General features: G+C 46.8%; 1 protein-coding gene across 2 annotated transcripts in view; it reads left to right on the forward strand.

Annotated features, from left to right (window-relative positions):
• The first annotated feature begins 102 nt into the window (after window positions 1-102).
• DCT (dopachrome tautomerase) overlaps window positions 103-13,443 on the forward strand; it is a 28,064-nt gene continuing 14,723 nt past the window's right edge. The window contains exons 1-2 of one of the 2 annotated variants that reach the window (XM_087937991.1): window positions 103-554; window positions 12,318-12,617. In XM_087937991.1, coding sequence (XP_087794117.1) covers window positions 242-554; window positions 12,318-12,617 — 613 coding nt within the window. In that variant the 5' untranslated portion in view covers window positions 103-241. The remainder of the gene's footprint in view (window positions 555-12,317; window positions 12,618-13,443) is intronic. The other variant, XM_087937992.1, reaches the window with a different exon arrangement.

Consider the following 13,443-nt stretch of genomic DNA (forward strand, 5'->3'; position numbering starts at 1 on the left):
AAAGAGCTAAATTGCTTGCCTATTAATCACATTCAATCCTGGGAAACTTGGATTAAGCAAAGCTTCCCCCCCGCCCCCCCAAACTAGTTGCAGAGAGAAGAAAAAAGAAGTTTTTTGGGGTCAGTTCAAATGAGGCTTGCTCATCAGCTGGAGACAGCTAATGAGAGTCTCTTCACCTATCCTGCATTTAGAATCATAAGCCGAGCAGCAGAGTTTTGCAGGCTCTGGAAACTAGATCCTGATGGCATTCCTGCTGCAAGATGACAGGTTGCTTTGCCTGACGCTCTTTGCCTATCTGAGCCTTGTTAGGCTTCCAGAGACAAAGGCCCAATTTCCACGGGCGTGTATGACTGTAGAAAAGCTGCGATCCAAGGAGTGCTGCCCAGCTTTGGGGTCGAATCCGGACAATGTGTGCGGTTCACAGCAAGGCAAGGGTACCTGTCAGGAGGTACAGGTAGACAGAAGGCCCTGGAGCGGGCCCTACACTCTCCATAATACAGATGATCGGGAACAATGGCCCCTGAAGTTCTTCAACAGAACCTGCCAGTGTACAGGTGAGGAAAAAGAGGGAAGTTCTCCAGATGTTTTATGATTAAAGCTTTGTTGCTAGCAGGGAATTTTAGAATTGTAGTTGCGATACCTCTGAAGTATTGCTAGGCTGGCTACTGTGGCAAGATTCCTACATCCTCTTCACTGGATGTTGTTTACCAGTTTTGAAGCTCATGTAGGCAAAACTGTATGCTTTGAGCATTCTGAATACCTCTGATAAGCTTTACTAATTTTTAGTATTAATATTTTGTATTTGCATTTCACATGCAAAAGGATTTTTTTTCTGTCTGTCCATGTTCTGAAAATACCAGCAAAGCACATCATGAAAATATCTTGCATTGTCTATTTAATAATGTGATCACTCCCACATATGCATGTTCATTGGATAACATTTGAGAGTTTTTCCTTTTAGGCAATTTTGTGTCTATGAGAAATGTGTATTTTGTAAGGGGAGGAGGATATTACCTCAAGTGACATATTTGGAGGGATACTCCAAGGAGAATTGGTGACGAAAACCGAAAATGATTTAATTTATAGTTAATATAATGTTCATGAGATTACTTTCTAGCTAGATATTTTAACATTTTCCCTCTTTAGTCACATTAAAAATTACAAAGCAGTCACAACTTTTGAAGTCTCCAAAGGATACACCCAAGTCTTTGGTGATCAATGTTTAATGCACAGTATGATCAGAAGGTTTCAGACTGCAACCAATTACTTCAGAACTTTAACCCTTCTACTCACCAAAGAGCTAAAACTGTTTTCAGCAAATAGTGTTTTTAATTTGTCATCCTTTTCACTGGGACCATTCTGTTATAGCAAGGCAACATACTTCTGAGATTCATTAGAAAAATATGGAGAAGTTTAGTGGAGGACCAATTTTTGATAGTAACTGTGAAAAATTGCATTGATGCTGTAGCCTCTACTGTAAGTTTATTTATTTATTTATTTATTTATTAAATTTATATTGCCGCCTATTCGCCCATGACGACTCGAGGCGGCTTATAGAATGTAAAACCATATTTAAAATAAGAAAACAATAAAAACTAACAAAAAGAATCAAATAAATGAATAATGTACAATAGAACAAAATCTGGAAAAAAATAAATAAAAAATCACTCCCAACTCCCACCCACCCCGCCCCACCGACAGCAGATCACACGAACCATTTGATGGGCTCCATCCTGCTTTATAAAGTTGCTTTATAAGTCTGATTGAGATGCAGATTGTCAGTGATAGAGAAGATTTCCTTGAGGTAACTGTTTAATCCAGAGCAAGAAAATAATACCTCCGTATTATTCGTGGCACCATCTTTTGCACTTATATTTAATTGTGTTTGTTTTTGCTATGCCAATTGGCTTTTCTGATTTACAATTGAGTCAAAATGTTCAAATGTACGACATATGTTTTAATTTTTTTTTAATGTCACAGGAGCTACCGAGAGTCACACATAAATAGTGTGACAATTGCTGTGTTCGGAGTTTTCATTACCCAAAGGATAATGTTCAGTAGGGTTTTTCCCATGGATGTCTGAAAGGAGGACCAAGGGATGAAAACATTGCACTTTTGTATCTCCATCATGATGTCACAAACACAAACAAAAAGTGCAGAGCTTGTGTTTTGCTTTTACCCTATTCTTCATGATTTCTCATGATTCCATTATTCCTGTATCAATCCTATGATTTCTTTGCTATGTCCTGTATCATATATCCTCCATATTACATTTTTATTTTGTTTTTTTTTCTCTATCCTATGCTTTTCGACATTCTCTACCCCTTCTTTTTCACTTTGGTCGTGCCTTGACAAAGTTATTTCAATGTCTAGGAAGGCTAGATTGACTCACCCAAGAGGCATGCTTTTATGCTTAGCAGCTGATCTTGATTGTGTCCAAGTTCAGTGCAATGGCTTGATCTGCTGCTAGTTGGAAGTTGTTCTTCTTGCATTTGAACTATCCAGTAATGGTTTGCAACGTTCCAGGTTTCACTTCACCTTCTTGGATTGGGATGCCAATCTTTCTGCAGCCTTGACAGGCTACAATGCCAATGTTTCAGACCTTAAACTTGTCATGCCTCCTGAGAATATTGGCTACTTTGGGTTCACTTCACTGAGAGCATGGCTTTGACGCTCTACCCAGTGGTCGCCAACCAGTGGGCTGGGGACCACAGGTGGTCCGTGAGAAAATTTTGGCGGTCTACAGAGAAATGTCACTCCCAAAGCATCCCACAAAGCAATTAATCCAGGCTGCACAGGAATACAAGGCTGCGCCGCCCACAAGGCCTGCAGGAACATGAGACTTGCATCGCTTGCAGTGTGAACAACATGAGGTAGTGAGGGGAGGGGGGGATTTGCCCCATGCACCCCACGCGCCTGGCTTGGCTACTGGGCTACTTCTTTCTACTTCTTTCTTCTTCTGGTTTTGGCTGCAAGCAAAAAAAAAAAGCAGCAAAAGTCTTTCTTTCTCTCCCCCCAACTCTGCCAGAAATGAGTCTTTGGGACCCTGCAAGGCATCCTGCTCCAAGAGGCTGTGCGGGCAAAGAATCATTTCTGGTGGAGTTTGGGGGAGAGAAAGAAAGACTCCTGCTGCTTTCCTTGCATGAAGCCAAAAGTATCTCTCTCCCCCTGAGAACGGAGCTGGAGACGGTATCCTGCAATCCCAAATAAAGAATGATCGATCGGTAGAAAAATAGGGTGGGGAATTTTCCTGCAGACTTTTTGGGGGATTTTTCCATGGTCTCTGGTCCGTAGGATTTAAAATTATGAGTTTGGTGGTCCCTGAGGTCCAAAAGGTTAGTGACCCCCTGCTCTAGCCTTCAATGTCATTTTATTATCACCTAGATTGGCTTCCAACATTCTCTGTTGCTGTCTGTTCATCATTAGCTCCAGTCTTCCACTTGGCCTCTGATACTTATGACTCTGACCTTTATGTTATGGTGTCTCTGTCTAAAAGTAACTCTTATCTCTCAGTCTGGTGTGCAGGTTAAAGCTGTCAGCTAGGTATGGGTCTATTGCTGCTGCTTCTCCCATTTCATTTTTGGACTTCTCTTGTCCTTATTATTGACGTTTTTCTCCATTGCAGCCAAAACCTGTGGCATGTCAGATTTCCGGCTGCCAAGTGTTCTTCTCATCTAGGATGCTTCAGTGCTAGAATTGCCCCTGCCTCACTCCTCTCCCAGTAACTCTGGGCATGTTTCCAGCTGCCTTTGTTGCCACTGTGCTTCTAAGGGTATCTCCAGTGTCTTATGAGCCTTCTCAGAGGTGTTCAACCATCAGTCCTTCTTCCCTTTGTAGCCAGGCCTTTTCCCAAAGTCCAGCGTGGGAAGGAAGCAAGATCCAGACATTGAGATGTCTTGGATACTCAACTGCACTAAATACAGAATCTTAAAAACCGGTAAAGAAATTTCCCGGCTGTTCTGTACAGAAATCTGCATACTCGAAATCCGGCAACCCGGATTGGCTAAAACGCACAGCCACCAGATTGGCTGAGTGCGCGGCACTGATTGGTCGCTCGGAATCGACCGCGATTGGCTGAGCCGATCGCGGGCGATTCAAAACGACCCGATTGGCCGCAGCACTCAGCAGAAAGCCTTTTTAAGCCGCACTTCTTCCCCACTTTCCCCACTTGTGTTTTGACCCCAATAAACGAGCTGAACCAAGTCACTGACTCGCGTCATTTGTTCGTATGAGATATACGACACTGGCGACGAAGGTGGGATTCTAGCAAATCCCACACCGCACGTGGCCCACGGGACCGCAACCGGCAACATGGCCAGCGGCAACGTGCCACCCGCTCCTTTCAACGCTGCTACTGAAGAATGGGAATCTTACATCGACCGATTCCTCATGTTCTTAGAGAGCAACAATCTCAAAGACGCGAACGGACAGAGGAAACGGGCCGTCTTTCTCACACACTGCGGCCCCGCGGTCTTCAAAATGGCAAAAGCCCTTGCCAAGCCGCTCGATGTGAAGATCATGGACTGGGACGATCTCGAACCCCTGCTGAGGAGCCACTACGCACCCGCTGTGCCCACCCTCATTCGTCGGCACGAATTCTATCGCGCGACCAGAAGCAGGGTGAGAGCGCCAGTAAGTTTGTGGCAGAGCTCAGGGACCTCGGAGGGCTATGCGGGTTTACCGATCTAGACGAGGCCCTGAGGGACCGCGTCGTCCTCGGCCTCCGGGATCCCGTCCTGCAAAGCCGGATCATGGCAAAGGGCGACATCTCCTCGCTGATGCCCTCGCAGACGCCACGGCGGCGGAAGCGACCCGGAGATCCGCAGCCCAACTGAAGCAAACCGGCACCGCAGAACGGACCACCGCAGCCGCAACCGACGACAACTACCGAACAGCCACCTCCACGCACCACGGCGACCTCGAGTCCTCCTCAGGCTCGGAAGACGACGAGGAAGATGTCCATCGCATGCAGACGGGGCGCGACCGGCGCGACCCACGGAACCGAAGATCAAAGTTCCAGTGTGCCGGCTGCGGGGGTGAGCATCCAAGGTCAGAATGCCGTTTTTTAGACGCGATCTGCCGCCATTGCGACAAACGGGGACACATCGCAAAGGTCTGCCGCCTAAAGAGGAACCACAGCCCCCGCCACCGAGACACAACCCCCCGAAGACGCGACACCACCAGGCGCAACAACACTCCACCAAGAAACCGCGATCGGGACAGCGAGAGCCGCTGGAGCCGGGAAGCGAGGAACCGCCGTTTACACGAAGGCCGCCAGCGTGAGGAAACCCACCAAACGGTCATCGTCGGCCATTCCTCCAACTGGGACAGCCGGAAGGTCCACGTGGAGGTCGAGATCGAGGACCGCCCCTGCAAAATGGAAGTCGACTCCGGGTCGTACCTGTCCATGGTCGCGTGGCGGGAAATTAAGCGACTAGTACCTTCCATGAAGCGGCACGAGCTGGAGAGCCAAACGCTCGTCCTTAAAGATTACCAGGGGAATCGCATCCCCGTGGTGGGGACCGGGCACTTCAAGGTCACCTTTAAAGGGCGCACCGAGATACTCCCGCTAACAGTCGTCGAGCGAGACCGCCCCAGCCTATTGGGATTACAATGGTTCGCACCGCTGGGACTAGAAGTGACCGGCACCAACCACGTCGCCGAGGCGAACTGGGAGGAACAGCTCGTGCGCGACTTCCAGGAGGTTTTCGACGGAAATCTAGGCAAGTACCGGGGCCCCCCAATATCGTTCAGCCTAGACCCCACCATTGCACCCATCCGCCTCAAACCCAGGCGAGTACCTTTCGCACTCCGCCCCAAAATCGATGAGCAATTAAACAAGCTCATCGAACAGGGAGTCCTCGAGGCCACAGACCATGCCCGATGGGAGACCCCCATAGTCACCCCGATAAAGCCAGACGGGTCGGTGAGAATCTGCGGGGACTATAAGGCCACCCTAAACCGCGCGCTACAACAAAGCGCCTACCCCGTCCCAGTAGTACAACACCTCTTGCACTCACTGGGAGGGGGCAGGGTCTTCGCCAAACTCGACCTGGCACAAGCCTATCAGCAATTGCCGGTAGACGAGGAAACCGCGGAAGCACAGACAATAGTCACACACCGAGGGGCCTTCCGCTGCAAGAGGCTGCAATTCGGAGTCAGCGTAGCCCCGGGCGTATTTCAAAGCCTAATGGAAAGACTCCTCCGGGGCATAAAAGGGGTGGTGCCGTACTTTGACGATGTGTTGGTAGCCGGGGCTGATCAGAAACAATTAGAGGACCGCCTACGGGAAGTACTGAGGAGATTCCAAAACGCGGGGCTCAAGGTTAAGAGAGAGAAGTGCCAACTGCACACAACACGGGTCGAGTTCCTAGGGTATTTACTAGATCAGCAGGGAATCCACCCCACCGAGGGCAAAATAAAAGCCATTAAAGAAGCCCCGAAGCCCCGAAACAAAACGGAATTACAAGCGTTCCTGGGGTTAATAAATTTCTACAATGTTTTCCTGCCCCAAAAAGGCGACACGGGCGGAGCCATTGCATAGGCTGCTCGACAAGGCAGCCACCTGGACGTGGGGGAGACGAGAAGAGGACGCTTTCAACAGAACCAAGGACCTTCTCACATCAGACGCTGTCCTCATCCAGTACAGCGAGACACTCCCCATCACGGTAACGTGCGACGCATCCCCCTTCGGAAGTAGGAGCCATCCTCAGCCACACCTCGCCGACGGAAAAGAAGCGCCCATCGCTTTTTCTCGAGGACCCTCTCAAAACCCGAACGAAACTACAGCCAATTGGATAAGGAGGCTCTGGCATCGTCGCGGCCGTAAAGAAATTCCACGTAATACCTTTACGGCAGGACCTTCACCATAATCACGGACCACAAACCACTGCTGGGAATACTGGCAGGAGACCGGGCCACACCAATCATCCTCTCCCCAAGAATGACAAGGTGGTCCGAATTTCTTGCTGCCTATAATTACCGGCTAATCCACCGCCCGGCAAAACAATTCCGCACGCAGACGCCCTCAGCCGCACACCGTTGCCAACCCTGGACGACGACCCAGCACCAACCACGTCTACCCTGAGCATTGAGACCTTACCCAACCTACCCCTGACCGCGCCAGACATTGCCCTAGCAACCAATAAAGACAGACGTCTGGCGCAGGTCCTGAGATGGGTGGGGAAAGGCTGGCCGGAAAAAGAGGAAGACAGCGAGTTCAAAGCTTACCGGAGCCGACAAACAGAGCTGTCAACACAAAAAGGTTGTTTATTGTGGGGGACAGGGTCGTAATCCCGAAAAATTACAAAAAAGTCCTAAGCATGCTGCACGAAGGGCACCCAGGCATCGTTAGGACAAAAGCCCTGGCCAGAAGCCACGCCTGGTGGCCAGGGATGGACAAGGAGATCGAAGCCTGGGTAGCCTCCTGCAAACAGTGCCAGGAATCAAGACCAAACCCCCGCCGCCCCAAGCAGAGAATGGGAAACCCCAGGGGGCCATGGTCCCGAATCCACGTAGATTTCGCGGGACCAACCAGAGGACACACCTTCCTGGTAACCGTAGACGCTTACTCAAACTGGCTGGAGGTAAGCAACATGAAGACGACCACCACAGACTCCGTCATCAGAGAACTCAGCAAACTCTTCGCAACCCACGGCCTCCCAGATGTCATCGATCGGACAACGGCCCCCAGTTCACCGCACTACCGCTCGAGAAATTCCTAGCAGAACGAGGAATCCGACACGCATTAACAGCACCGGCGCACCCGGCGGCGAATGGTAGGGCGGAGAAAATGGTCCAATTTACAAAAAAAACCATCCAAAAGATCGAAACCGCGACATACAGGACAAGATAAATCGAATGCTCCTAATTCAACACATAACCCCGAGTACCACAACGAACAAGAGCTCAGCGGAGCTACTAATGGGAAGAAAACTGCGATCCCCGCTCGACCGCCTGCACCCTACATACAACCCGGAAAGACCCCTGATTCTACCAGCAAACACAGAACATTCTCACCGGGAGACAAGGTCTACGCAAAAAACCTCACGGAGACCCCTCTGGGTACCGGCAACGATCACCAAGCAACAGGGCCACTCTCGCATCGCCTCCAAACAGCTGACGGACGAGGCGTGGAAGCGCCACATCGACCAACTGAGATCAAGAACCACCGCGGGAAACACAACCGACACGCAGACACCAACCGACACGCAGACACCAGGTACAGTAGGGAACCGGCAAGACACCAACCAAGAGGGGAGGGAAGCCCACAAAGAACAAACCCACCCGAAAAGGAACCAGCAGTACTCACCATCTGAAGAACCGGAGAGCGACCCACTCAAGCCTCACCTGGAAGGAGCAGCCGAGCCAGCTCAACCGACCCCGGAAGCCCGAGCAGGAGCAGCCAAGCCAGCTCAACCAGCCCGGAAAAGCCGAGCGGGAGCAGCGAAGCCAGCAGCTCGACCGACCGGGAAGACCGGGAGGGAGCCGCGCGAGAGGCCTGACTCACCCTTCCAGGCGGTTCCATCAACGAGGCGGAGAGCGACAGGAGTCCCACCCAACCGCCGACAACCAGAAGACAACTGACCAACGCAAGTCAAGTCGGAAAATACGGAGCCCGCCTACTTACGGGACTACGTCACGTAGGACCAAACCAAGAGGGAGGGGTGTTCTGTACAGAAATCTGCATACTCAAATCCGCAACCCGGATTGGCTAAAACGCACAGCCACCAGATTGGCTGAGTGCGCGGCACTGATTGGTCGCCGGAATCGACCGCGATTGGCTGAGCCGATCGCGGGCGATTCAAACGACCCGATTGGCCGCAGCACTCAGCAGAAAGCCTTTTAAGCCGCACTTCTTCCCCACTTTCCCGACTTGTGTTTTGACCCCAATAAACGAGCTGAACCAAGTCACTGACTCGCGTCATTTGTTCGTATGAGATATACGACACCGGCCTTATTTATAGCAAGCTCATTAGAGTAACTTCTCTGATGGTTCTTTCTACCTTAACTAAGTTGTCATTTATGAGATAAGCTCTCAACTGACTCATGCAATCTCTTCCTTTTTCTTGTCTGACCAAGGCTTCTTGAGACTGTAATTAAGCACACACTTAGTCCAAACAATCTCTCAAGATAAGCACCCACCTTTATCTCCTTTGAATTGCTGCCAACAGCTAAAGTACCAAATTAAATGTGAAAAAACAACCAAGTACAAAGTCCACACAGAGCTTCAAGGTTTAATCTGAACAGAGTGAATGACTGATTCCTGCAAAGGATTCTCTACCTTTGCACCCGCTTTATACCTTATGAGAAGGGCAATCACCTCCAAGCCTTACTCCCGAGTCACCCCTTTTGTCTCAGCTGTTCTTGCCTTCTAGCAGCTCTGCGCACATGCGCACTGGGAACAGGCTCCCCTTGTTCCTCTGCCTCGCTGCTGCCAGACTCTGGAGGCTCCGGAGTCAGCACCCCACTCCCAGATGGTCCTGGCCCCATCTCTGCATCGGACGCAGGACCCTTGTCCGAGTCCTCCCCAGACTCCTGGACTGGTTCCCATTCTTCCCCACTGTCCGATTCCCTTGCCATCTGCACAGGCTGCCCGTGAGCCACAACATTTCTATTTCTTATTTTATTGTTTAAAAGAGACACACAGAGGAGAGTAAAAGAAAGAAAGAAATTTATGACTTACTAAATATGAATGAAAAGCATTGTGAAAAGATGTCCAATAAATGTGTCTTCCTCTTCACTTCTTTTTGTGTCCCTAAGCCGAATGGAAGGTTAGACACTCTGTACTTTACATTAAAACTTGCTGCTGGTTTCTGTTTAAGTCCCAAAAATCCTATTCTAAATATTAAGGGCATGTACCACAAAATTTTGTCATTGCAACATATTTTCCAATTTTAGTCTTCTAATCTAACATTGTCAGGAATATACAAATACTCTCTCTTTTTTTTTTTCCAGCATTGGGCCAAATTTATTTTTGCTGCTCTCTATATCTATATCTCTCAATGAATTATGAAAATTTTCATTTGTGCTTTCTAGAAGTATCTCTAATTAAAATATTTAAGAGTTGCAGTCCCAATTTCATTTTTAAGAAGTTTTGGAATATTTTGATATATTTCTATTGTTTTCAGGTGTTTTATTTTAATATAGCTACCTTATGATTGAGGTAGGGTCTTGGTTGCAGCATTTCCAACATTTGTGGTTATATATCTTCGATGTTTTCTTGGCAGATTTATTTTTCATCAAACATTTTATACCAATTTCCCCATAAATTATAACTGGAATAAATTTTATTAACTTTCCCCCCTCATAATTCTTCCCATTGATCCACTGAAAATGTTTCTTTAAAATTTTGCTTTCGAGTTATCTTGCAATTTTTGATTTGTTCTTTCATTACCTGCCATCTCTTAGCGGTTTGCTCCTTCTTCCATTCCTTTCCATGAGGCCTCACAATATCACACAGGGAGGGCAAAGCACAGGTAGAGGTGTTTTCCTGATCATGTGGCTTTCTTTCATCACAGGAATATCTCCCTCACCCCGCCATTCAGGAGCATCATATACCCTCCTCCAAAACATTGTTGGACTCCAACACTATCGCTCATTATGGCCAATCTTGAAGGCTTGTGGGAATTGCAATACAACACTATTTGGAGAACATTATTTTGCCCACCCTTGTTTTAGCCAACTCGTGGCCTAGCAGTCAAACATAGTGTCCCAGTAAGTGGACTATTTACACAATCTTAAGTTTAATGTGCCACAGGTTACAGAAATCCAGAGTAGACTTAATATTTCTATAATTGCAGTCATGAGCAAACATGAACATAGTAGTTTTATATGCTTACGATTCTAATTGCCATTAATTCCATGCTAAAGTTTTGTGTGTATATGGAAGTCTTGAACTGCATTATTGTACATGGTGGATTTTATATTACTTAAGTCTTCCATTTTGTAAATCAGGGGATAATTAAATCAGAAAGTCTGACCTATTCTTGTTTGCTTCTGCTAATATACTTCTTGTAAATGTTTATTGTTTGAATGTATTGTAGTAAGTTGACTGGTTTAGAATAGAGGTCATGGGTGCAATTACAAGCAATTACCAGTCATTATTGCTGTGAGACAGCTAATTTCATAATACATCTTTTCTGAATGCGGTAAGTTCCCATGCATGCAGGCTGTGAAGGGCTAATGGAATTATTCTTCCCAAGGCTATTTCTCTTTCTGAAAGTAGATTTCTTGAAGGTTCTCATAGAAGTAATGAGAAAAACATTGGAAAGGCCACCAGTGTAACAGTATTTTCCTAAACTTTTCTATTACTCTTTACTGTATCTTTATGATCAATTAGTCAACATAGCTAATAGCAGAAAAACTAATAATTATATGTAAACAAGGTCAGATAACCCCATGCTGGGAATTCTGAAGTTTTGAGCCCCAACCTTTCTGTATAATGGGAATACAGATCACATTTAAGATGCTTCTGTCCTATGCTCCTCCTGGCTTGACTCTAAGAAGGCTTAAGAAAATCCTGCCTGGATTCGAACACTGGCAACAGCTAGCGAAATAGTCTGGATTGTAGATATCCACATATTTCTTTGGACATTTTCTTTGTTTCTGTCACCATTCCATCTTCTGAAAAGCAATGGCCAATCACTTTCCTTTTTGCGAGTAGATCCTATATACATACTTATGTGTGTGTGTTTGTGTGTGTGTGTATTTGTTTATATACACCAACCCACACAAGTTCAGTTAAATTTATACTTGTAAGATTTACAGTTACAAGATTAAAGCATCAACCTGCAAATATGCGTTCTCTCCTTTTTTTCCCATCAAGAACTTCTATATACTTTCCCTTACCAGCATTGAGGAAATAGTACAGTGGGTTAAGGTTAGGACTTACATTTTTGCCTAGCACACAGAAATTTGCTGCTGTAAAACCCGATAGAAACATTTTGCCTTTCTTTTAAAGAAATACAATTTTTGGTTTTCTTTAAAAAAGAAAAAAGAGCCCAGACTTTGATTGTTTTACTATTTTTAAGTCAGATGTAATACAAGAGCTCAGTTCCTAAAGAGCCCAGGTATACTTATGAGCTTGGGGGCCTAACTATGTCCCAAGCTGTATTGTGTTCTTAGAAAGTGTTACTGAGTCCAAAAGACTTATTTTAACAACTCCTTCATAGCATGAGCTTGGTTTGTTCCCACAGGGCAGCATCTAGCGTTTGTAGGGACATGTTGTAATTACGTGTGTTTGACATTTATGTTCTTTTCTTGGCATTTTCATTTGTATCCAGCAGTAATATAAATGATGCTCTCTTCTTCTTTAGGATATTTTGCTGGCTATAACTGTGGCGAGTGCAAATTTGGATGGACAGGGTCCAATTGTGATGAAAAGAAGCCTCCAGTGGTCCGGAAGAACATCCACTCTTTGACAAATGAAGAGCGAGAGCAGTTTTTAGATGCCCTCCATCTTGCCAAGGCTACTATCCATCCTGACTATATGATTGCAACCCAGCATTGGTTGAGTCTGCTTGGTCCCAACAGAAATGAGCCACAAGTTGCAAACTGCAGCATTTATAATTACTATGTGTGGCTTCATTATTATTCAGTCAGAGATACTCTATTAGGTTGGTGCTTTCCAGTTTGGTGGGAGGTGTCATGCCCCTGTCGGAATCTGATTCGGAAGGGGAGGCTGAGGGAGTGGGAGTGTGGCTCCGTTGGTTGTGGAAGAAACTGGGGAAGGGCAAAGTCCGGCTGGGCAGAGCAGGGGAGAGGTAGAGCAAGGGAGAGGGAATTCGGAAGAAGACCCAGGTCCACCCCCTCTTCATCCTAGGGCACCCAGGGAGGAACGGAGAAGGGAGCAATGTGAGTTGTGTGGCTTGCAGGGGAGGAAAGGGCCCTAATTCCCTTCATTAGCTGGGAACACAGTGTTTAAAAAGGGAAGCTGCGCATAGCAAGTTGTTGGGAGCAACTTGTGAATTATCTGGTATCATTCAGGCTTATCTGTGTTCCTGGCATCTTCCCAACTGTGTGTGTTTGCTGTGCTTTCAAGTCTGCAATTCCTTCTTCTGCCCTGTCAAGTTAATTACTGCAGTGTGATTTGTTTGGATTTTTAGTTACAGTTTGTATGTACTTTGTTTTCGGACTGAATTTCCTCCACTTAAAGACTGTTCCTGGGAGAGTTTTTCTCCAGCCGAAGGTAACCTGGACATTGGGAGCAAAGTTGGAGATACTAAAGGGACTCTTCTTGCTTATTTGACTGTGTTGCCTTTGTGCCATGCCCCGGGTCATCACAGGAGGTTAAGTACTGAAAAGAATATTGTAGGTAATATGGAGGCAATTTATTTGGTTCCCTATTAGAAGATTGATGGTCTTTATTTCAGCTTCCTCCAATATGGGGCTCCAGATTGTTCTTCCTGAGAACTTTGTGAGTTATAACCCCAACCTAAGAAA

The sequence above is a fragment of the Pseudonaja textilis genome, chromosome 8, assembly GCF_049901715.1.
Source record: "Pseudonaja textilis isolate UNSWEBS1 chromosome 8, rPseTex1.2, whole genome shotgun sequence".
In the NCBI taxonomy this organism is placed as follows: Eukaryota; Metazoa; Chordata; class Lepidosauria; order Squamata; family Elapidae; genus Pseudonaja; species Pseudonaja textilis.